Below are 25,257 nucleotides of genomic sequence, written 5' to 3' on the forward strand. Positions count from 1 at the left end.
TAAATAAATAAGATTAAGGTATAAAACATAAAAAATATAAAATAATGAAACCTAAATAGATCGGACTTCGTTAATCACTAATTTCATCAAAATGGCAAAATGCATCCTTGCTGACGGGGGAAAGAATGAAGGAATGAGCAGAAAAAATTTAAGTCAAAGGGCGGAATCAATTGAAAGGGAATTGGCTATTGCAATGATCCTTTTCCTCTCAGCCAAACAAGCCGAGAAGCTTTCATATTAGAGTGTACGTGTGTCTTCACTAGCAAATAAGGCCTCCCGTAGTCGGCCATGAAGGGTGGCTAGTCGCTACCGACTTCGGAAAATGTGGTAGTGACTAGCTAGTGAGTAATTAACACATCAGATTAGAGATGTTTGTTGCAAGTATGACACGTAAATGCATGTGGAGGATATCACACGCAACTTTTTGGTATCATTTTATTGAGTGCCAAGGATGTGCTTCAGGCCATAATTATCCTGAGTTTCCAATAGAGTTCTAGGAAGACAATCAGGCTGAAAAGTTAAATGAATCCTTTATAGAAATGGGCATTAGGTTCACACTGAAATCTTGCAAGCTTAGGCATAGAGCCAAAATTCATAGTGAATTTTGTTTTATTTTTAAACACAAATACTTAGTTTAACATTCTATCCAGTAATGATAGAGGTTAGATGTGACAATTCATGTTAAAATTTAGATATTTTATTAAATAGGTCAATCTAAATACGACACCAATAATAATTTAAATAAAAATCATAAATTTATATAGGAGCTAATTATTAAATAGGTAATACATAGTATAACTCCTTTAATCAATTTAATAATAAGATAATTCTATTCAATAATTAGGTTTAGTAGGTGTTTGATAAACCAAAATAATAACTCAAATTGACTTAATAACGTAATTTAAGTTATTAAATAAATTAAGTATGTTTGGTAAAACAATTTAATGACATAACTTAAAAAAATAATAAAAAAACAAGTTTAAATAATAAGTAAAAAAAATTAATTTATTTTTAACTCCACATCTTTATTTTACATTTTTATCATTATTTGTCTTAATTACCTCCATAATTTCTTTTGCTACTTTACGACATTCATTATAATTCAACCTTTTTTTTGTTTCCAACTATAATTTATAAGGATAAATATATCAATTTGATAATTTAGAATAAATTTTAAGTTAATTTTATCAAATAACATTAATACTTAAATAATAATTAAGTAATAAATTTTAAGTATAATTTAGCTTAAAATCAACTTAATTTATTATGTAATAAGTATTAAATTTTATCAAATATTCTCTCTTACATGAATGTATAAGATCAAGATCTCAATTAGATAAATTTATGACTTAATTAACTTATTTATTTAAAATCAAAATTAATATGAATCAAATATGAGTTAAATAGTCTAAAATTCTAATTAGGTTACTCAATATGAATATTAAATGAGTTGATTCAAATTAAATTTATTTTATATAAATTAACCTAAAAACTATCTATTTATTAAATAAATTATATATATATATATATATATATATATATATATATATATATATATATATGAATTAAATTCAAATACGATTATATTCGATTCAAATTCAAGAAATTCGTGTTAGATTTGAATTCTATGGACAAATTATATCAAATTTTGTTATGCTTGTTAAGGTCAAAGGTTAATGCCAATGCGCTATATTTTGATGATGGAAACAAATCAACCTAAGTCATTAAGTCATTTCTCAATGAACAATCAAACCCACAAAAAGCTATTCAAATTCAAGAAATTCGCATTAGACTTGAATTCTATTGACAAATTATATCAAATTTAATTATGCTCGTTAAGGTCAAAGGTTAATGCTAATAAACCATATTTTGATGATGAAAATAAATCAACATAATTCATTGACTCATTTCTCAATGAACAATCAAACCCACGAAAAGCTTCCTTATTCCCGATGATTCATTGGATGTAATATTCTTTCATCAAAGTTCACTCCTTTTCTCCACAAGGATTTCCCTTATCCCATTCCCACATTCCTTCCGAAACGGGTTAAAGTCAAACCTCTCTCTCAAGTGCCCTTCCCTCGAGATCTTTCCCGACAAGCAAAACAGTAACACCATGCAAGTCAAATTCCAGCTATCCAAGAAAAATAATGCTCAGGCGATGCCAATGCCTCTAGTCCGCAGGTGTGTACTTCGGGTGGAAACCTACTTGGCCTCCATTACCATCCAAACATAGATCTATACTGACATGGAATGATGGAAAAGATCCATCCACCCTATCAACAGCCAATTTCCACGCAGATTTTCAGCTCATACGAGGGCTATATGACATTATGACCTTCCAGAGACGACCTTTACTGTCACTTACTATTACAGGCTTTTAGTACACGGGGAGTCAATGCTCAGGATCATGGTTCTGAGGAAGAAAAAAATTGAAAGTTCTTCAGATTTTGAGCAAGAACCACTTCACAGGATCATGGTTTTGACTTTATTTCTCATGGGCCCTTTGGAGGTCGTGCCCAATGGTTCTTCCACAAGTGAAAGCGCCACTACTTCAATAATACATGAGAAAGTTGGTAGCAACTTCCTATTTAGACACCAATTGTATGGTCCTAAAGATACGTGAAGTTTCTCATATTCTTATATACAATCAAGTGTGTTTTTGTGAAGAGGAGTCTTAAGTGGGAGAGGTGATGCCTGACCCTATGAATGAAACTGAAACAGAAGTGCCACCTTAGGTGGTTGATTCACGAAGTGTAAAAGGGAAGATGCCATTTAAAAGTATTCATGTTTATTTAGGAAAATTTGTGGGAGAATGCAAAAAATTAAATTAAATTAAAGTTAATAAATTATTTTTTATATTTTATTTTATATTTATTTAATTTTTTTATATAAAGATTAAATAATTTTAAAATATGTAAGTTTTTTTTATTAATTTTAATTGTATTTAACTTTTTATTTTATTTTATAATAAAATCAAATATGAAAAAAAAATTATTTTTCTTAATATTCTTTCTTTACTTAATACATTTTAGAACCAAACATAACCTTAAGATATCAGATTTGCTCTTCACCAATGTGAAAGCAAAAAATTGAGGGTTAACTTATGCGCTAGGGTTTGAAAGGCACACCATGAGCTTACGATAAGAGAAAGCAAAATGGAAAAATGATTCTTATAAATAATAGATTGTTATTATATTATAAGGTTAGATTTGATTGTGGAAAGTTAAAGGAAAAAAAAAAAAGGAAAATGTAGAAGAAAATGAGAAGTAAAGGAAAATAAATAATATATTTGAAGTTAATAAATTATTTTTACATCATATTTCAAACTCATTTTATTTATTTAACTCTTTTTTTTTTATAAAGAATTATTAATTTTAATTTTATTTGACTTTTTCTTGTATATTTTTATAGTAAAATCAAATATGAAAAAAATGATTTTTCTTAATATCATTTTTTATTTCTTTAATGCTTTTTTAGAACCAAATATAATTTTATACTATGTTTGGTTTTCAGAAAGTTTAAAGGAAAATGTAAGGGAAAAAAATAGAGAAGGAAATTAGAATGGAAGAAAAATTGAAGGAAAATAAAAAATAGATTTAAAATCTATAAATTATTTTTATATATTATTTTACTTATTTAATTCTTATATTTAAAGATTAAATGATTTAAAAATATACAAATTTCTTAATAATTTTAATTATATTTGACTTTATTTTTGCATTTTTCTTAGTAAAACCAAATATAGAAAAATAAATTTTCTTAGCATTTTTTTTTCCTAACACTTGTCAAAAACCAAACATAGTCTTAGACTATGTTTGGTTCTTGGAAAGTTTGAGAGAAAATATAAAGAAAATAAAATAGGAAGGAATGTAGAAGGAAAAAAAATTAAAAAAAAAAATAGATTTAAAATCAAATGAGTTACTTTCATTCCTACTTCAAACTCATTTCACTTATTTAATTATCTTATATAAAGATCAAATAATTTTAAAATATATAAGTTTCTTACTAATTTTAATTATATTCGACTTTCTTTTTGCATTTTTCATGATAAAATCAAATATGTAAAATTATTTTTCATATTTTTTTTTTCTAAATACTTTTTGGAAATCAAACATAACCTTAAATATCAAACTTGTTTTTATCTTTCATCGATGTGAAAGCAAGATTAAGGGTTAACTTATGCCGGGGGCTTTGAAAGTCACACTTAACATCAGAGAAAGCAAAATAGAAAAAGATACTTATGAAAATAATATAAAATTAGAGATGGTTAAATTATGATTATAAATGTATAGAAATGTTATCAGTTCCCCATAGATTTAATTGCCTTTCGCCCTTGGTTTATATTGCAAGCTAGTTCGGATATAGGGACCTTTCAAAATCCAGTACTTCTGGGTTGGGTCGGGTTGTGGGTCATACAAACTATCAGAGTATCAGGTCAAAATCGAAATTTTGTCCTTGGGTCACCGTTCAAGAAGAAAACTTCGGCTCTTACGAAATCCTCCAAATCTTTAACAGCCCACAATTCTGACTTAAACCTGGCCCAGGATCAGCCCATTTAAAGGGCCACTCGGACAGGTTGCGCAGGGATCCGCCCGTAATGGGACAAAGATGGGAAATAACAAGGATTATTTGATTAAAAAGGCCTTTCAAAATCTAATTTTTAAAATTTAACCTCTCATTTTTTTTTTTTGACATCATTTGGACAAAAATATTTTTATTATTTTATTGTAAAAATAACATTTTTTTTTAAACCTACATGTAAATACTTAAAATAGAAAATAATATTTATGTCAAAAATAAATTAATTTTTTTAAAAAAACATAAGAAATATTAGATTTTTGATTTTGGGATTATTTCATCATTTTAATCAAATATTTCAAATAATAATTGGAGTTAAGAGTTGAGGATGAGAAAAATTTTAAGAACACAACCTGGGGATTGGGTCTGGATTCCTAGTCTCGATTATATATTCTTATTATTTATATAATTTTATATTCTTATTAATTTTATCTTGTAAAAATTATTTTGTATTTTTTATACCTTTATATTATAAATTATCCAAAAAATGGGGCTGAACTTAGAAAACAAAAAAAAAAATGTTGATGAAATATTTGAAGTCTATTAGCACCGGATAAAAGGAGACATTGACAGAATCAAAATACCATACAAATTTGATGGTCTGACTATTGTTTACAAGTAGGCTTAGCCTGAGAATATACTCAATCCCGAGTTCCAAACACAAATTACAGGCGCCGCCTTCAAAGCAGTCCTTTTGTGTCAGGAACATGATCTTTGTCCACGCCATCTTTTTGTGTCCATACATTGAGTGAAAATTGGGATGCTCTGATAGCTTCATCAATTGATAGGAAGATGGCTTCCTGACCTATGATGTCTATGAATTTCGCCGCCATCAACTTCTCCAGTACCTCAGTTCTGGGGTTTACTAAACCCATCTGCAAAGGTGATGACCAAACACACATACATTAGACTCCTTACATTAACTCTTTGGAGAAATGGAGTGAAGAGTTGGGGGTTAATTACCTTGATTCCTTTTGCTTCCATGTTTCTTAGGATTTCAACCAGGGTTTCTATGCCTGTCATGTCTATGGAGGTAACTCCTGTGGAGCCAAATGTATTTTGTGTCAGCCACCGAAAAGCCAATAAATAAAATTACTAGGCAAAGCAATTTTTAGAACAGCTTTAAAAAATGGTGCTATAATCTTTTTTGAAACCAAAATTCTGTTTAAGAATTTTGAATGTTTTTAAGGTCTTGTTAAATAACTAATTATTTTTTAAAACACTTCTCAAAAATGATTTTTTTTTTAAATACTTTTTGAAAATTGTTTCATAATATTTTATAAAAAAAATATTAGTTTAAGAAATTCAAATGTTTTTAATTATATTGTAAAAATAAATTTTATATTCTTTATTGTTAAACATTCTTTGTATTTATATAGTTATTTTTTAAAATAGTTAAAAATAAGCAAAAACTACGTAGAGATATTTAAAAACATTTTCTTTTTTAAAGAATAGATAACTGTTTTTGAAAACACTTATCAAACAGATTCTTTGTTTTTGTTAGAAACCAAAGAAAATAATTAAAATATGTTTCCATACAAAATCATATTATGGAAACAACACTTAAAATTAATTTTTAGAATCATATTTCTCTTTTGTAAAAACAAAAACTACAATTGAAATCAGTTATCAAACGTTGGTTAGATTGTTATTGTGAAGTTTTGCTGCATGTACCATGATCTTCATTCCATATATCATTGTCACATGGTAAAGGATTACAATAAACGAATTCTTGGATTAGAGCAACCTTACCTCCCAAATCTAGCAGCACATGCTCGACATTGTTCCCTTTGGGACTTGAAACGTCCTCTTCCTCTTTAATCCACCTCAAAATCCTGCTCCCATAGATTTCAACAGGAACGATCGATGAAATTAACATTAGTGATCACTAATTTGTTAATTTGTCAGCTAATAGTGCTAAAAAATTGTTGTCTACAAGTACCTTTCTCTGATGTAAGTGGAGTTGGCAAAGTGAATCGGGGAACCCAGTTGCAGGACTAGGACGCCTGGGAACGACGTTGCAGCCGGATACTGCTCTATGTCACGGTAGAGCGTGGAGTTTGGTATGTTTCCAAGCTTGACTGTAGCAGGCCTGGCCACATATAGAAGTGCTCTCACAATTGAAAGCCCTACCTGCAATATAACAACGTTTCACATGGAGTTGGAATGAGACTTGCTATCAAAACCCGAAGAATCGAGGAAAAAAGTGTTTTTGAAAGTAGTTCTGAAAAACAGTTTTTTAAAGAAAGAACTCACCGAGAGCATGAGGCCTACATCCATTGTAACGAAGGTAACTCCAAAAAACGCAGCCATGCAGATACAGAAATCAAACTTGTCGACCTTGAAGAGATGATAGGCCTCATCGTACTTGATGAGTCCAAGCATGGCTGAGGTGATAATGGCAGAGAGAGCTACCAGAGGGGTGTAACTAAAGACAGGAGCCAAGAAGAGGAGAGTCAGCATCATACAGAATGCCATCACCACATTGGACATTGCTGACCTACACCCAGCATTGAAGTTCACTGCAGATTTTGAAAATGGGCCTGTAGTCAAATAGCAAGAAGTAAACGACCCAAGAATGTTCATCAGCCCAAAAGCTATCATCTCTTTGTTTCCATCAGTTTGCTCGTTTCTCATTATCGCAAAGCTCCTCCCTATTGCTATCCCTTCCTGCAACAACAATTTGATCATGAAATTAAAGGGACTGCGTATAAAATATTGCTGAAAAGAGAAGAATGAATATGTAGATGGTAGATGTTAGTCATGTTCTTACCGCTAGTCCTAAGATGGCTGTGATGATCCCAGCTTTTACAACTGCTGTTAGATACTTAGGGTTGAAATTCAAATATCCGATGGAAAGAGGATTTAATCCTTTCTTTAAGTGACCAACCTGCAATAAATTTGTATTATCAATAATAATCACAAAAATAAGAAAAAGGGACAAAAGAAAGCAGCTTAGTGTCACAGACTTAGGTGTTGCCTAAGCCAACGTGCTTTGATCAGGTTGTGACATAAGACATCAAATAGTAACTTGATCAGGTTGGTTCAAGCTCGGGAATATGTAACTTGATTAGTTCGAATTCAGATTCATTTCTTTATATTAGAACCAATTGAATTTTATAAAGAAGACTTTTAATTGATCGCACAAATCTTTAGCAGATTCTTCACAAAAGATTATGCATGGAACCTCCTTTTTAGGTAGAAAGAGAGAAGAAGACTTACTGTTTGGATTGCATCATGGCCGCGAAGGAAGTAAGCAATAATGCAGCCAATTAAGACCGTCACGATTGGAGCCACTGCTGACACCCAAAACAGCCGCGGAAGTTTCTTTCTCTGAAAGTTCATTCTCCAATAAAATCAAATTTCACTAGCAAGAAAAAATAAATAAAAAAACAGGGGAAGATAGATAAAAGGAAAACAGAGAGCTTACCAGCTGCACAGTGAAGAGGAGGAAGAGAAGGAAGCAGACTCCCATAACTGCACTTTCCCATCTCCACTGTAGAAAGGGGTCAAACAAGATAATTCTTTGTTAAGCTCTGCATTATTTGAATTTTAATCATATGGTTGAGAATATGTATGGAATTAAAACCTCATTCCTATGGCTGAAGATTGCCCTCACAACTGAGACAACATCAGTTTTAGTAGTGAAATGCGTCAATCCAAGAAAACCCTTGAGCTGTTGCAGACAGATGATGGTTGCGGTCCCTCCCATGAAGCCGGTGATAGTGGAATGCGATAAGAAATCCACCAAAATCCCGAGTCTGCACCACCGATACCATCAATTATATTATTAATTATTGTTAAAAAATATGATACGTATATTGAATCCAAATCCCGCAAACTTAAAGTTTACCAGAGCTTGGTTTGTGGGGAGGTTTCCTCTAGACCATATCCATTTAATACTTAGAATTATCCGATAATAAAGAAAAATTAACATCATTGCCGCAAATAATAGACAAAAACTGTCGCCTAAAAGCACCATAGGCCACCCCCGCAAGGTGCAACTTTGTACACCATCCATGTTAACTCACGTTATGTCCAAACACTTGACAAAAAAGGGCTTCTGCGTATTTAGCTTTAGAGGAAAAGCACATTTATTATGGAATATACTAATCAAAAAATAATTTGGCTCAACTTAAGACTCAAGCCCGGGAGATTCAGGGTTTATTTATTTATTTATTTTTTCTTCTTTAAATGAATTATACTAAATAAAAAATATTTTGAAAAATAAAGAACTTACCATTTTCAACAACTAATCTATCTGAGTAATATAAAAAATATTTTGAAAAATAAATGTTCTATGAAAAAAAAACATTTATTAGGATATTTTCCTTATTCTTATCATCTTACCGTAAAAGACCCAAGGCTGTCTGAAAGATCCCTGTGATGAAAGTGGCTGTGAAAACTAAATGCAGAAACAATGTCGGATCATCCGTCGGAGACACCACATCTCCGATGGTAGAGGCTATAAGCAACGACACCGCCGCCACTGTTCCCACTGCTATACTCCTGGAGCTCCCAAAAACAGCATAAACCAACGGGGGAACAAAACTCGAATCTGCGTCACGAGAATGAATCAATCTAAACCTCAATATTTATCTTTTTTTTTAAAAAAAAAAACGGTTAAGGTGTGCTTACAGAGGCCTATAATGGGAGGGATTTCAGCGAGTTTAGCGTAGCTGATGCCCTGCGGGATGGCGAGGCTGGCAATGGTGATTCCGGCGAGGACGTCATACTTGAACATGCTGAAAGTGTATTTGGGCAGCCATTCAAAGATGGGAACAAAGTATTGTAAAGCTTTCTTCGTGCGCCGCAGCGGCGGTTCGTTTCTGAACTGCCGGAAGGGATCATCGGGGAAGAAGGTCTCTTTGAGGTGGGACTTGAACTTGGTGGCAAAGCTTCTGGGGTTGGAGAAATTCACATGGACGACCGATTCCGTAGAGGGCGCCATGCGAGTTGTCTCCTGACTCCTGTGTTTTTCTGGACGTAGTATACCACTATTTATACATGTTCGAAATCCTACCTGTGCGACCAAGATGGCAAATGCCGTAAATTTGCATCAGAAGATTGTTATCCTTTTGTGTTTTACAGCATGATTTGACTCATTTGTCAATAAATAAAAATTAAAAATATTTCTTAATTTGTATTGCCAACTCAATCTTTGATCACTAGGATCGTAAAATTTAGTTTTTTCAAATCATCTAGTCATCAAAATATATAAGAAGGATAAGACCAACAATAAATTTCTAAAATTGCTCCAACAAATCATGGACGACATATCATCAAATAAAAAATCACTTGAGAAGATATGTACGATCATCACAAAAAGGAAAAGCTGGGAAACATATCCAAATGTTTGTACGATATTAATCCATAATCTCAATCATTGTCACCTAACCCTTATACTTCCCTATAAGCATTGTCCAAACAAGAGGTCCCGGCCAAATTCCAAGGGCCGCTTTGAACGTAAAAAAGTAAACAAAGAAGTTTAATTTTAAGGGTGAAAGAGATGGAGGAGAATCAATAAAAGTTTTGAAGAAAAAGTGAAGATATTAGGATTTTGATTTAATTAAGAAAGTGAGATGAAGAATAATTGAAAGTTGCATCTAACTACAAGTTCAAATCAAAAGCAATGAAAAAAAAAATTCACGTTTATCGAATCATGATAATTTCTTACTCTTAGCTAGCTCACTTTTATTAGATTAATTATATAATTTGATTTAACATCACTTTATAGTCTGGTACCGAACCATTATACCATTTCTCAAAAATTCTAAAAAACTCTATCAAATTCACCACATTTGAGGAGTTATTTTAAGGGTTTTGAGTGTGAGCAAATCAAACTTTATAAGATTTGGAAATAGACATTGAAGACAATCCTCTCCATGATTCCATGATTAATTTTTAAATTAAAAATGTAAGCATAGTTTAATGTTTTGGTTAGATTGCCTGCCTAGTTAAAGAAATAGGAAGAATCCAATTGTGGGGCATGAGAACTTTGGCAAGTCCGGATGCAATGCCACTTAGTTTTTACAAGCTCCGGATAATTTATTATAGCGAGAAACTTTTGCAATTACCAAAGAAATAGAACAAATTCTTCAGCTTTTTGGGGGTGACGGAACCAGACCCTAGCCTTTTTTGCTAATCTACACAGAAATCATTTCATGAAAAATGGCCAACACCCTAGAACATGACGCGTCTTCGCCAGATTGGGTAAAGGATAATCCCATGAACATGGATCGATTTGATTGATTTTTGACATTTGGGAAAAAGGGTAGAATCAATTGAAAAAAGGGGTGGAAATAATTGTTATGTTTTATACCCACTACTAGAAAGAGAGGATGATCATCATATAACGTGAAGGTATTGGCTTTTGCAATGTGGCCTTTTTCTCCCAGCCAAACAAAATTAGAAGTGTTCAAATAAGAGTCCGTTTGTCTTCACTCACTAGCTATCAAATAAGACCTCCCTCAGTTGGTCAAGACTCATGGAGGGTGGCTACCAACTACGTCATAAAATTTGGTGGTGTGTAACACATCAAAACGTGTTCTTTGCAAGTTTGAAACGCAATCGCCTGTGTGGAGTGAAATTAATTATAGGCATTTTTTCTGATCATTTCAGCAGCCTCAATCATTACTTGTTTGTATAAACTAGTGGGGAGGAGGCCAAAAGAATAGAGGAAAAGAAGAAAATTTTACTGAGTGCGGAGGATGTGCTGCAGGCCATTATCATCCTTAGTTTCCAGGAGAGTTCTCAGAAGACGCATTCATTTCTGAAGAAAAACCCTGTAGGAAAACGCTTTTTGTTCAAAATTGGAGGATGATCAGGCCCCTCCACTATAAGATCATTGGTAATGGAAACAAACCAGACTCGAAACATTTGTCAATGAAAATCAAATCCAGGAAAAACAGTTCTTTATTCCCAATGGGTCGTTCGATTTTTATTCTTTGATCAAAAGTTGGTTTCCTTTCTCCACAGGGCGGATTCTGTTTATCTTAACAGTCCCTCAGTACTAATCAAAGTCAAACCTCTTTCTGAGCTGCGTGCTATTCCACACAAGCCCTCCTGTGGAGGAAAAAGAAAATGTAACAAAATTATTAATGGGAGTCAAAATATGGTTACCCAAATGAGAAAAAAAAAAAAAAAAAAGCGTTACGGGATTTCCAAGTGGGAACCTACTTGGCCTCCATTAATTACCAACTAGACATGGATATATACTTGACAATGAAGAAGTCTAGCCACCACACCGAAAAGCAGTTTGCATGAAGATTTTGAGTTGGGTTCATACAAAGGTTATATGACCTTACAGAGCTGACCTTTGGTACATGGGAGAGTCAATGTTCAAAATAGTGGGAGTTTCTGCAGGTTCGATGAGAAATAGAAAAGAAGGTAGTACTGTCTATTTTTAAGATTTTTAGGAAGACCCACGTCAGATTCCATGGTTTTTAATTGGAATTTACATGTGGTTCAAATTTTTCGCGGGCCCTTTAGTTGGAGAGATGATCATGCCCAAAGGGTTCATGATCACTTCACCACCTACAAGTGAAAGCGCCACTACTACAGTAATTGATGAGAAAGTTTGTTGGACCTTCCTAGTTGAACACCAATTATGGCCTTAGATTAAGTTCAGTAACTTCTTTTTTTTCCTCTTTTCGAAGAGGAGTGTAACTGGGACAGGTGATGCCTGAGGGTAGGAATGAAAAATGAAACAGAAGATCAACAGTGGTGGCACTTGAGAGTGCTTTTTCCCTACAACGAAACACCTTTAGGGCATCAACTCTGCCTTCACTTAAGAACAGAAAAAGGTTCCACTTATTGGGTTTTTAAGTCGTTAATTATTAATGCCTCCACCAGCGGTCAGTGTCGATTGTCTTATTTTACTCACCAGCAGTCAATGTTGATAGTCTTATTTTATATGGAAAATGGAGATGAGATGTTCCTGATGATAGAAGTGGAAGGAGGTGTAACACGTACCCATAGACTAAGGGTCCACTCCCTACCATTCTACCATTTATATATACATATTTGTCATGTCTCAAGTTGTCACTGCAGTCACCCTCTTCTCTTCCGGATAAGGATCGGATCTGATATCATTTATAATAATTTACTTTTAATCGTATAAATATTGTCCGTTTTAAATTGAAAGAACTTTTACAAATTTTAAAATATATTTACAAAATTTTAAAAAATTCATACATATACAGGTGTTATAAATTTTTTTTTTCCCTTTCCAATGTGGGACATATATCACTTATGTCGTAATGTGACAAACATAAACAAAATATACCAATGAATAAGTCTAATTTGGAAAAAGAAAAGACCAGACAACCAACGAATTTAGTAATCTATCATGAAAAATCATCCATTTATGAACAATTCTTTTACCAATAGTTCCAAAGATCATCAAGGTCCATCCAATGGATGGATGTGTGGATTCAATTACCCGTATTTTCATATTTTTCCAATATTTTTATCATTAATTGCAAATTCGACCCATACAAAATCAAGTACCTTTGAGTGGGCTTGGGTATGGATCCTACAAACTACATTGTGGAGCCCAAAACCAAAACTGTCCCAAGGATTTTGACAAAAATATAATAATTTTAGAAATTATTTTTTGAAATATGAGAGTTTAAGCAATCTATCACATGAAAAGATAATGTCAGTTAAATTTTTTAACTTTTCTTTTAAAAAGATAACTTTAATATTTAAATTAAAGTTGTTTATCCAAAAAATAACTTTTTATTGATGCCTTAGAAAATAATGGACTTAAAAAATAATTTTGGAACTATCATATTTAAAAAAATAAAAATAAAAGAAATGTATATTTTTCAAAATCCCAATTGTCTCCCCCTTGAAATGTTTCATATATCATCCAATTAATGAAAAGAGATTCTCAATCCAAATTTTCATATTTTTTTCTCCTAATTAAGGGTGAATTTGTGTTGCTTTATCTGCCCTAATTCCAATCAAACCCAATTTTTGGTGTGGCTTTCCAATCATGTTTAATAGTTAAGTTCAATTTTTACAACTTATACTCAATTTTGCATTAGATTCGAGTCAAGGTTCAAACAACTATGTTAAATCGAATTCAATATAATGTTTTTTATAATGTTTATAATTTATATTATCTTATATCATAATATTCATTTTATATATTTTAAAATTTTAAAATAAAAATTCCAAATTATAATAATATTATATATTATTTCATTTTTCTAGAAACTCAAATTTTTTTTTATTATCTAGAAATTTATCTTATTTGCTATATAAATTTTGGTAAAAGTACATATAAAAAACAAATTAAAATAACAAACTGTTATTGGCAACTTCAATCAACCATATAATTTGAGTGACTTAGTCAAAATCTAAATTTGAGTTTAACTTGACTGATCTTAACTTATGTAACTCAATTAACCCCACAAGCTCAAGTTTCAAAACCAAAATTTGATCAACATAAACTTAATTAACTCAAGTCTAATCCAATCAATTTGAACATAACCTAACCTTCTGAAAACTAATTGGATTTAGGTGGAACATCTCAATCTGATTTAAGTTTAAGTTGAGTATTCCACAATCCAAGTTAGATTTGACTTGCTTACAGACTTAATCCATATGTTGCTAACTTATTCTTAAACCCATAATTGAAGCTTGGACCTAGGCCTAATATCAACCAGGTTATCTAGCCATGAGCTCGACCCTCTCAAGTTATAAACCGACACCCATTATAAGTGGCAAATCAAGAGTAGATCTCCCATGACTAAAAGTCGAAGTCGAAGACAAAGACACAACTCCAAAATATCAATCATTATACATAAAAAAATTCTACAAATCTCATATGGTTTATGATAATATTACATAAATTAGCTTACTTTTCTGGTTTACTTGACCTTTGTGAATGAAAAATTGAAATGTTGATTATAATAAAAGAGAACCACTTTGATTTGAATTTTTCCTTTTTTCTTTCTTCTTCCTCTTCATCTTGATTTTTGTTTTATATACTTTAAAGTAAAAGCTCAACCCCTCTTGACAAATAAACATTAAATTAATGAATAACATGCAATCACATGTGTAAAAACTAATTAATTTATTTTCAAGAATCTTGATTTGATCATGTGGAGACATGGTACTTCCATTTTTATACTATTGAATTGAATGAAAAATCAAAGATTAGCCATCGAATTCATAGCCCAATTAATTCAAGTTACTTTTCAAACATGACAATATTTGTCAAACATGACAGGTTCATTGTCTACTACTTGTAAGACTCCCTCGGGACAAGTTGCTTCTTAGATATTTGACCAAGTTACTTCCCATGTGATCACAGTCTCCTGACATGATGTGTTAGCTTCCACAGTACCAGCCGACTAGACCGCAGAAAAATACATCTTGGAGTTTTCCATTTGTTCACAGAAGGCCTAAAAGATATGATTGCCCACGGTTCAGAGCGAAACATGGGCTCAAGAAAAGCCCATATGCATTCATCTTGGCCTTGGGCTGGGCCAACTCAAGCAACAGGCCCAACAATGGTTTCTCATCCAATTTGTAAAAGGATTTTATTCAAAACTATTTTGGCTCAAATTTTCCTTATAAATACCTCATTTCCATCCCACATCCGCAATTTACTTGAAATTCTACTTTTGCTCTCATATTGCTCCAAATTGTTGTTGTATTTTCTCTCAAAATTTTATAATTTGTTGAAGTTGCAAATTAACCACAAATCATTTTTTAATATTTAAGTCAAACTCAATTTTTTTTATATAATATTTATAACTTATATTATTTTACATAATAATATTTATTTTATATTCCTTTTAATTTGGAATAAAAATACCAAATTTTAATTACATTATATATTATTTTATTTTCTAGATAGTTGGATAATTTTTTTTTATTATATAGAAATTTATCACATTTACTATATAAATTTCGGTAAAAGTATATAGAAAAAAAAAAGTAAAATAAAAACTATTTCTCACAAGTTTAATCCAAATATATAATTTAACTCTTATAATTTGATCAACTTAGGCAAAATTGAGTTTCCGTCTAATTTGACTAAAAATATTAATCTATATAACTTAATCAACTCCACTAACTCAAGTTTGACAATCAAAATAAAACCCACTTAAATTTGACTAATTCGAGTTTAATCCACAAAGTTGAGTTGGATTAGGTTTAAATTAAGTTTTCCTCAAGCAAAGCCCATTTACATGGGCCTTGGGGTGGACCAACTCACGTAACAGGCCCAAGGTTTGGTAAGACTCAATGATTTAAATGAATTAAGTTCACTTTTAACTTAAATTATACTTAAGTTGTTGACTTAAAATTATTACTTAATTCTTTCCTTAAGTATTAAGGTTATTTGATAAAATTAACTTAAAATTTATTTTAAATAATCAAATTAACATATTTACCGTTATAAATTATAATTTGAGTAAAAGAAATCGAGTAATAATAGAAGTCATGGAATAACATAGGGGATCATGAAGGTGATTAGGACAAATGGGGGTAAAAAAGTAAATAAAAATATGAATTTAAGTTAGTTAATTATTTTTATTTATTACTTAAAATTATTTTTTATTTTATCAAACATATTTAATTTAAATTAAATTATTAAATCACTTTAAGTTGTTAAGTTGGTTTATCAAATAACTATTAATTATAAATATTTTGTTAAAAACAATTTTCAGAACAAGTATAAAATATTATATAAAATATAAAAATAAATTAATATATTTTGAGTAGATAGGAATGGAGGGAGCAGAGTAGGGTGAATCCAAATAGTTAGCATGTGACATACGTGTGATGTCGATGTCTTTTGTAAGCAGAAATTCACGGGAGGTAATCTTGGATATACTATTCTATAATTTTAGAGTAAGGAATCACCAGTCTGTTTTCTTGGCTTTCTCCTCCCTGCCATTACTGTCTTTCCTCGTTTGCTCCCTACCTAATAATTTTCCCATTTCACACTGCTATTTCCCATCTGCCAAACACTTCCTCTAAGAAAATTAATCGGGCCAGGACGGAAGTGCTTGTGGGTGCTACTCATCCATTTATAATTTATACATATAACATTAAGATATTTATGCATTTTACCTTTTATTATTGTTAATTTTGAGTTAACATCTCACTTTGACGTGATCAAATTTATAATTAAATTTAGAGGATGTTTGATAAAATTTAATACTTATTACTTAATAACTTAAATTGATTTTAAGTTAAATTATATTAAAGTTATTGACTTAAAATTTATTATTTAATCATTATTTTAAGTATTAAAATTGCTTAATAAAATTAACTTAAATTTATTTTAAATTATCAAATTGATATATTTATTCTCATAAATTATAATTAGGGTAAAAGAAATCAAATAATAACGAAGGTCTAGAGTTGCAAAATAGATAATGGAAATAATTAAGATACAAAAGGGTAAAAAAGTAAAATGAACGTCTGAACTTCAAAATAAATTAATTGTTTTTATTTATTATTTAAAGTTGTTTTTTAACTTTAAGTCATACCATTAAGTTTTTTTATTTTTATTTTTTTTATCAAATATATTTAATTTACTTTATAACTTAAATTAAGTTATTAAATTACTTTAAGTTATTAAGTCGCACCCATTTACATTTCTCATGAGTACGATGAATTTTGGTTTAAATAATGCAAGTTATGACAATAAAAATAAATTACTACATTAAATATTCATTAAATGTGAATTTATTTTTCATTTTCCATTTTTATAATAAAAAATAATAATTACTTTTATATATGATATAAGAATTCTTATAAACTTAAAAACTGATAATTTTAAAAACAATTTAAAATTTGAGATGTCAAAATACATAAAACAAATTTATATCTTTTTGTATAAAATATTTTATTTTTAGGGAAAAGTGAGTTATGACTTGATAATTTGAAAAAATATAAAAAAAAAACTTTAAATTTTATAAATCAATTTTATCAATTCATGCATTTGTTCATAAGTGAATAATTATCTTCTAAAATGACCATTTTTATTTGCTATGTCCATAACACCAATTAACAAATTGATTTTTTTTTTAAAAATTCCTTTAAAAAAAACAAACATCCTTAGGAATATTGAATAATAATAAAATAAGAAATTTAAAAAAATTAAAACTAAAATACTTTAAAATTAAATACAATTAAAATAAAAAAACTTAAAAGATTTAAAAAAAAAATATTGACTTCTATTATATTTCCCTTTTTCGATATCTTTATTTTTAAATAGTACTTTACAAGCAAAGTGAAAGTTAATATTTTATTTTTATATTTTTAGTTTTTAAGTTTTTAATTTTTTTAATTTTATTATTGATATCAATAAAAAGCCCATTCAATTTTATTAAAAAAGATAAGAAGATGAAGAGATTTATATAATATAAAATATAAAACCATTATTAACTAGAGAATTAGAAAGAAAAAAAAATCTTATTTGCCACTTGAGAACATATAATAAAACTTATAATATATTTATTTATAAAATAATTTTATTAACTTGACTTGTTAAATTAGTTTTTTGATAAATTTTATTTAATATTATCACAGGAAATGATTATCGAATTTATGAAAAATGGTATGTATTTAAAATATTTTTAATTTGATGATAATAAAATCAATTTATAACATTTAAGCTTGTTTTTTTTATATATTTTTAAATTAGTGAGCCGAAACTCACTTTCTCCTTATTTTTATATAAAAGTTTTTTATTTTAAAAAAATAGGAAATGTATCTAAAATGGACACTAACTAATTTTATGGATTATCAATTGTAATTAAAATTTTAATTTTGTTGATTTTTAATATGCTCAATCTTTTCAAGTAGATTATTTTAGTTTGTTAGAATTAAGTACAAAAATTATGGAATGTGTAATTCAAAATTTCTAGGAGAGAAGTTGGAGCGTGCTTTCCACGTGACATATGCAGAGCGTGAATAACTGTGCGAAGTGCATGAAATTCTCTTCCCAGCCAAACAAATGTTGGTAACTAACGCTTTCCACTCTGCCCTCCAAATACCCATATATGTATATATATATATATATACACATATAGGTTTCAAACCAAGTTTCTTGCTTGTCCAACGCTTTTGAAAGGCGGTAGTTTGCAGAAATGGGTGTAGACTCAAAGAGAGTAGAAGCAGATTCTTCAGCTGTTTCAACCCCTGAAACTCCTTTCAATCTTACGCTCTCAATAGGCCCAGTGTTGTTGCAGCCTCTGGAGATACATAGAGTTTGTTTGCCACCCCAGAAAACTACATTTCAGAAACTCAAGCACAGACTGTCTGAGATTTTCTTCCCTGATGATCCTTTCCACAGATTCAAGAACCAGACATTTCTCAGGAAAGTGGTTCTGGGTCTCCATTGTCTTTTCCCTATACTGCAGTGGGTGCCTAGGTACAGTCTCAGCACTTTTAGATCTGATCTCGTCTCTGGACTCACCATTGCTAGCCTGGCCATTCCTCAGGTGAGATACGACATCAACATGAAGCATATATATATATATATATTTTAATATTTTCTATCTTTTTTTCTTTCTTGGACAAATGAGTGTTTTTTTTCTATGGTTTGGCAGCTTTAAACTGCATGAACCTTTTTTTCTTCCTGCATTTTTGGCCTAGTATCTGAATTGGTTTTTTTTTTTTTTGGGGTTATGAATTTAATTAGCTGCTTTTCTCATCAGAATTAGTGGGGAGATAAGAATTTCAAGAGCTTATCTATTTGCTCCCCTTTTTCTTTTCAAGAAAATAAAAAAATGCTCTATAATTAACAGAAACTCATGGCACCACCCTTGAAAGTCAATGAAAATTGAGAACCCACACTTGGTTCATAGAAAATAAAAATTTTTGCTATGCTGATATGCTATTGTTGCAGGGAATCAGTTATGCCAAGCTTGCAAACTTGCCTCCTATAATTGGACTTTGTGAGTTTCACTACACTCTCTTCAGCTAACAAATAAGATTCAAGCATTTTTGTTTTCTTTCTTATAAGCTTCTCTTATGAATAAAAATTTTGCAGATTCAAGTTTTGTGCCACCATTAATATATTCTCTTCTTGGGAGCTCTAAACATCTTGGTGTGGGTCCAGTTTCAATAGCATCCTTGGTCATGGGCACAATGCTAAGTGAAACAGTCTCTTCTACTCATGAATCAGATCTCTATCTTAGACTTGCTTTCACTGCTACCTTCTTTGCTGGTTTGTTTCAAGCTTCTTTAGGTTTGTTCAGGTAGGAAAGCTCAAGCTTCAATGGAAAACTTTTTTTTATTTTTTTATTTTTTTATTTTTCCTTTATTTTTAATGGAAGAATCACAATCTCCACTAAACCCCACAGTTATAGCTCACCTAAACATTAATCACTGTCTTGGCTTTAATTAACCAACTCTGTTTTCTTGAAACACCAATCTGGTAGATTTTCATTAGTTTTCAAGCTTTTGGCCGTGGCTTCTCTATAAAAAGGATAGTTTTTTGTCCTTCTTTTTCTCTTCCTTTTTTCTTTCGAGGACCTTGATGTGATTGTTTACAGGTTAGGCTTCATAATTGATTTTCTTTCTAAAGCGACACTGGTTGGTTTCATGGCTGGAGCAGCAGTTATTGTATCCTTGCAGCAGCTAAAAGGATTGCTTGGGATTGTTCACTTCACTAAAAAAATGCAGATCATCCCTGTAATGTCCTCTGTTTTCGGCCACACAAAAGAGGTAAAGAAACAGAACAAGAGAGTTTAAGTTACACTCAGAAAGTGAAAGAAAATTACTAACTTATATGGTATGCATATTTTTTATATGCAGTGGTCCTGGAAAACCATTGTGTTAGGTTTCGGTTTCCTAATATTTCTACTGACAGCAAGGTTGACTGTGAGTAATAATCTGTCACCAAACTCAATTTTTCTAAGTGATTTTATAGTCAATTTTGAAATGTTTTCTAACATTTGGGTTTGTTTTAATCAACTGACAGAGCTTGAAGAGACCAAAGCTTTTCTGGATTTCAGCAGCAGCTCCATTAACTTCAGTTATTCTGTCAACTCTTTTAGTCTACCTACTAAAATCTGAACTTCATGGTGTTTCAGTGGTAAGAACTTTGTCCTTTCAAATGCTATATTTTCTTTATTTTAGACGATCATATCCTCCATTTAATTGTCAAGAAAATTCAAAGTGTGATGTTGAATGTAAATCTATCGCCATTGAACAGATTGGTGAATTGCCAGATGGTCTGAACCCACCTTCAGCAAACATACTATATTTCCATGGCCCTCATCTAGGCCTTGCTATCAAAGCAGGCATTGTGACAGGGATATTATCACTCACTGTAAGTAGTATTTAGGCCTTGCTATCAGAACAGTTCATGGGAAAATTGATATTTTCTTTCATTCATAGGAAGGAATTGCAGTGGGAAGAACATTTGCTTCTCTGCAAAATTATCAAGTTGATGGAAACAAAGAGATGATGGCAATTGGTCTAATGAATATGGTTGGTTCTTGCTCATCATGCTATGTTACTACAGGTAATAGTCTTATCCATTCGATATATAGTGTAGTCATTGTGTTATATTCTCCAAGAACGATGCCAATCCTTTTAATCTAATGAATTCTAGGGTCATTCTCCCGATCTGCTGTAAACTACAATGCTGGAGCAAAAACAGCCTTTTCAAACATAGTGATGGCAGGAGCAGTGCTTGTGACACTGCTATTTCTCATGCCACTGTTCTATCACACTCCAAATTTAGTCTTAGCAGCGATCATCATTACTGCAGTGATTGGGTTGATAGACTATAATGCTGCATTTCTGTTGTGGAAGCTTGACAAGCTTGAGTTTTTGGCCTGCTTGTGCTCGTTCTTTGGTGTCTTATTTATCTCTGTGCCTATGGGTCTCGCCATTTCTGTAATCCTCTTTTCCTTGTACTTTTCTCTTAGTTTTCTTTAATGCTCCATTTGGTCAGAAACATTCTTCATGCAGGCTACATTATTCACCAAACAAGAAACTGAAACAACCACTGTGGCCTCTTGAGCTGCATGACATGGTTAGGGGGCTTCACACACGAAAATCATGCATATACACATGTTTCGTATGATTAGTCATTATCATCAAGAAATCGGGCATTACAAGCATTAGATGGTTTTATGGTTTTTGGATGGAATTTGATACTTTTCCCCCGATTTCAGGTTGGAGTTTCAGTATTCAAGATTCTCCTGCATGTTACCAGGCCTAACACTGTGGTATTGGGGAATATCCCGGGTACTCAAATATACCAAAATGTCAGTCGCTATGAGAATGCTTCAAGAGTTCCATGCTTCCTCATCCTAGGCATTGAATCTCCCATCTATTTTGCAAATTCAACTTATCTTCAAGAAAGGTTTAGCTGTACCTATGTAATTTAAGTCAATCTCTTGTTAAGTTGATATACTTTTGCAAAAGTATATACTGTCTACTACACCTAAGTAGACTTCTTTTCCATATCATGATTGTTCAAACTTATTTTTCTTCCTGCAGGATATTAAGATGGGTTTGGGAAGAGGAAGAGAGGCTTAAAGAAAAGGAGGAGAATCTGAAATGTGTGGTTTTGGATATGACAGGTATGAGGGTTCAATACACTGAAAGGAAATTTAGTCCTGTATGAGATGGGGCAAAAATGATTATGAGAATAACTCCTTGAAATAACATGAAAAAAAAGAAGATGAATCTGTCTGGACTGGATAAGCCTATGCTAACTCAAAATTTTTCCCAAAATTTTCAGCAGTGACAGCCATAGATAGCAGCGGTATTGATGCTATATATGAACTTAGAAGGACACTGCTGAATAGATCAGTTCAGGTAAGGCAGCATGACAAAGGCCCTAACTTCCGATTTACTTTCCTGTTAAAGATCATGACTTTGTGTTGTTTTGTGGTGACTATTTTTTCTAGCTGGTGTTGGTAAATCCTGTTGGAAGCGTAATGGAAAAGCTCCATCACTCAAAAATCCTTGATTTGTTTGGAACAAACCAACTTTATTTGACAGTTGGAGAGGCAGTAACTGACATATCATCTTCATGGAAGGCTTAACCTCACCATAAGCGGAGTGATTTTCAACAAGAATCTACACTCTGTGCCTCAAGAGTGTAAGATGGAGATTTCTGAAAAATTCTCATCCTTAGCTGGTTTGTGGTTTGTTAACTATCCCTCACTCTCAAGTTGGTGTGATGTCCCAAGTGTCTACCATTTAAATGTATGATATTTTAAATTTGCTGCCTAATTCCACTTGTGGATGGAAATAAATGTGGGTGATGGCAGATTCTCCTTCTTTTTTTTTTGAAATATCATCAAGAGACTTTTTGTGACATCCTCACATTGGAGAGGGGGAAAGTTTATAACGTTATATAAGTATAAACTTTTCTTAATCCTATAAAAGCGTTTTAAAGCCATGAGAGCCCATTTGGATAAAAAAAACGGATATTATCTACACAGTTCGACCTCAGTATGGGTGTTTGTAACATCCTACATTAGGGATTATATAAATATAAATTTCTCTTAACCTTGTAGACGCGTTTTAAAGCCGTTGGGAGCGGGTCGTTACAAAAGAACCCTCAACAGGATTTGAATTTGTCTTCACTTGAGCTGTTATGTGGGACACTATAGTTGAAAGATAACTAATCAGTATTGATTCTTTTCGATAAAAAATCCTTCGTAATTTTATTATAAGAGCAATTATGAGTATATGTAAACCCCAAAACATAAATTCTTACATAGATATCTAATCAGGTATCTTATCTATATATGAATATGATGCCCATAGTAAATTCAAATGATCGTGTTTCAATTTTCATTGAATAGAAAATAAAAATTTGAATTTTGATAGAGCACGACCTGTGCTGACCCGAATAGAAATGCAATAAAGGAGGAGACGGATATATAGATAGCTATATCTGTACATGTTTAATAAATATAACCCTTCTTATGCACTTCAATCGTATTCTACGAATTATACTAAAAAAAATAGGTAAAAATATTTCTCTTCTGTGTGAATTTTTTTTTTGAATAATGGAATCAAAGTGAAGTGCTAAAAAATCAACTCTATATTGTTTATGATTATTCTGTCTTTATCTTAGTGAACAGATCAAAATCTTAGTGAACAGATCCATTTATATTTTTGGGTGCAAAGGAACTCTGAGAGGAAGTTAATGAAAGAGATGGGATTGCAGAAGATCCTGCTATGGGAACCACATAAATAGAGTACTTTGTTAAGATAATGTTAATTAAAAGATACATGGAGTCGGAGGAAACAGGGGAGTGTAAATATGAAAGAAAGAGATACAAGGTCTTAGTGGCATAATGTAGAGGTAGAGGTGTAAGTCTGCAGCCTTACACTGTCGCTTTATTACGGAGTGATTCTGCTTCATGGTTTCTTTACTTCAGCGTTGTTAACAGAAGTGCCAATTACACCACCGTCGTTGCCGATTCAGGCACCTCCGCCAATGCCCCCTCCAGCACCTCCACCTCCACCTCCACCTCCACCCCCACCAAATCCTCCACCACCGTCACCGATTCCTCCACCAACACCACTGCCGCCCCCAAAACCTCCTCCAATCCCTCCGCCAGAGCCGCCCCCCAACCTCCTCCGAAGCCTCCTCCACCACCACCAATCCCTTTGCCTACACCTCCCCCGAATCCACCACCAGCGCCTCCACCAATTCCTTTGCCGATGCCTCCGCCGCCGCCGCCGCCACCACCACCACCACCACCTCCTATTCCCCCACCAATCCCTTTACCTATGCCTCCCCCAAATCCACCACCAGCACCACCACCTATTCCCTTCCCAATGCCTCCTCCAGCCCCTCCTCCAATACCACCACCACCTCCTCCTCCACCCGCACCACCTCCACCACCTATTCCCTTCCCAATGCCTCCTCCAGCCCCTCCTCCAATACCACCACCACCTCCTCCTCCACCCGCACCACCTCCACCACCTATTCCCTTCCCAATGCCTCCTCCAGCCCCTCCTCCAATACCACCACCACCTCCCGCACCACCTCCACCACCTATTCCCTTTCCAATGCCTCCTCCAGCCCCTCCTCCAATACCACCACCACCTCCCGCACCACCTCCACCACCAATTCCTCCTCCAGTTCCACCTCCACCGCCAATTCCTCCTCCAACACCACCACCATAATGCTTCTTTTCCTTCTTCTTGTGGTGTTTCCCGCCACCACCACCTATCCCCCCACCACTGCCGCCGCCAATTCCACCTCCACCACCAATCCCGCCACCCCCACCCCCACCAACACAATCAGGTTTCCCGCCAATGCCAGGTTTTCCAGAACCAAAACTAAACCCCACCCCCTTACCAAAACTCAGCCCTTTCCACCCACCACCACCCCATCCTGGATTACCATCAAAAAACCACTCTGGCTTCTTCACTCCTCCATCGTTCTTCTCATCAAGTTTCCTACCCTCAACACATGCACAGCCCATCACCACCAACACCCAAACCCACAAAACCCCCCAACCAAATTTTCCCGCCATGAAACTTCCCATTACTACACACATTACATGCAACATTTCATCTCTTTATATAGAAACTTCTTCGACCTACCTTATTTAACATTCCCACTGCTGCTTGTTCCTCCTATTCCAATACTTTTTCTAAAAAAATTTCCATACAAACCACTTTATGAAAAAAAAGAAAAAGAAAAGAAAA

The 25,257-nt window shown here is 32.6% G+C and overlaps 3 protein-coding genes across 6 annotated transcripts; 1 reads left to right on the top strand and 2 right to left on the bottom strand.

The window, feature by feature from the left end:
• Nucleotides 1-5,100: 5,100 nt before the first annotated feature.
• LOC117924501 (probable sulfate transporter 3.5) lies at nucleotides 5,101-9,567 on the bottom strand. The gene is made up of 11 exons (XM_034843125.1): nucleotides 9,220-9,567; nucleotides 8,932-9,139; nucleotides 8,171-8,342; nucleotides 8,012-8,077; nucleotides 7,804-7,914; nucleotides 7,355-7,471; nucleotides 6,838-7,251; nucleotides 6,524-6,714; nucleotides 6,334-6,416; nucleotides 5,545-5,621; nucleotides 5,101-5,456 (listed from the first exon to the last, which is right to left on the bottom strand). The coding sequence occupies exons 1-11, from the start codon at nucleotides 9,530-9,532 to the stop codon at nucleotides 5,262-5,264; spliced, it is 1,947 nt and encodes a 648-aa protein (XP_034699016.1). The 5' UTR covers nucleotides 9,533-9,567; the 3' UTR covers nucleotides 5,101-5,261.
• A 9,104-nt stretch (nucleotides 9,568-18,671) lies between these two features.
• Nucleotides 18,672-22,902, top strand: LOC117924866 (probable sulfate transporter 3.4). 4 transcript variants are annotated; one of them, XM_034843583.1, is made up of 13 exons: nucleotides 18,672-19,058; nucleotides 19,466-19,514; nucleotides 19,610-19,817; nucleotides 20,115-20,286; nucleotides 20,377-20,442; nucleotides 20,543-20,656; nucleotides 20,777-20,893; nucleotides 20,962-21,088; nucleotides 21,179-21,465; nucleotides 21,747-21,937; nucleotides 22,075-22,157; nucleotides 22,319-22,395; nucleotides 22,488-22,902. In XM_034843583.1, the coding sequence occupies exons 1-13, from the start codon at nucleotides 18,705-18,707 to the stop codon at nucleotides 22,623-22,625; spliced, it is 1,983 nt and encodes a 660-aa protein (XP_034699474.1). In that variant the 5' UTR covers nucleotides 18,672-18,704; the 3' UTR covers nucleotides 22,626-22,902. The 4 variants fall into 4 exon arrangements, with proteins under 4 accessions (XP_034699474.1, XP_034699475.1, XP_034699476.1 ...); XM_034843584.1 differs by having other exon boundaries at nucleotides 22,322-22,395; XM_034843585.1 differs by lacking the exon at nucleotides 22,488-22,902 and having other exon boundaries at nucleotides 21,747-21,953.
• Nucleotides 22,903-23,996: 1,094 nt separating this feature from the next.
• LOC117924800 (glycine-rich cell wall structural protein-like) lies at nucleotides 23,997-25,094 on the bottom strand. Its single transcript, XM_034843512.1, has one exon. It carries the CDS (start codon nucleotides 25,092-25,094, stop codon nucleotides 23,997-23,999), a length of 1,098 nt encoding a protein of 365 aa, XP_034699403.1.
• Nucleotides 25,095-25,257: the final 163 nt, after the last annotated feature.

The sequence above is a fragment of the Vitis riparia genome, chromosome 11 (genome assembly GCF_004353265.1).
Source record: "Vitis riparia cultivar Riparia Gloire de Montpellier isolate 1030 chromosome 11, EGFV_Vit.rip_1.0, whole genome shotgun sequence".
Lineage (NCBI taxonomy): Eukaryota > Viridiplantae > Streptophyta > Magnoliopsida > Vitales > Vitaceae > Vitis > Vitis riparia.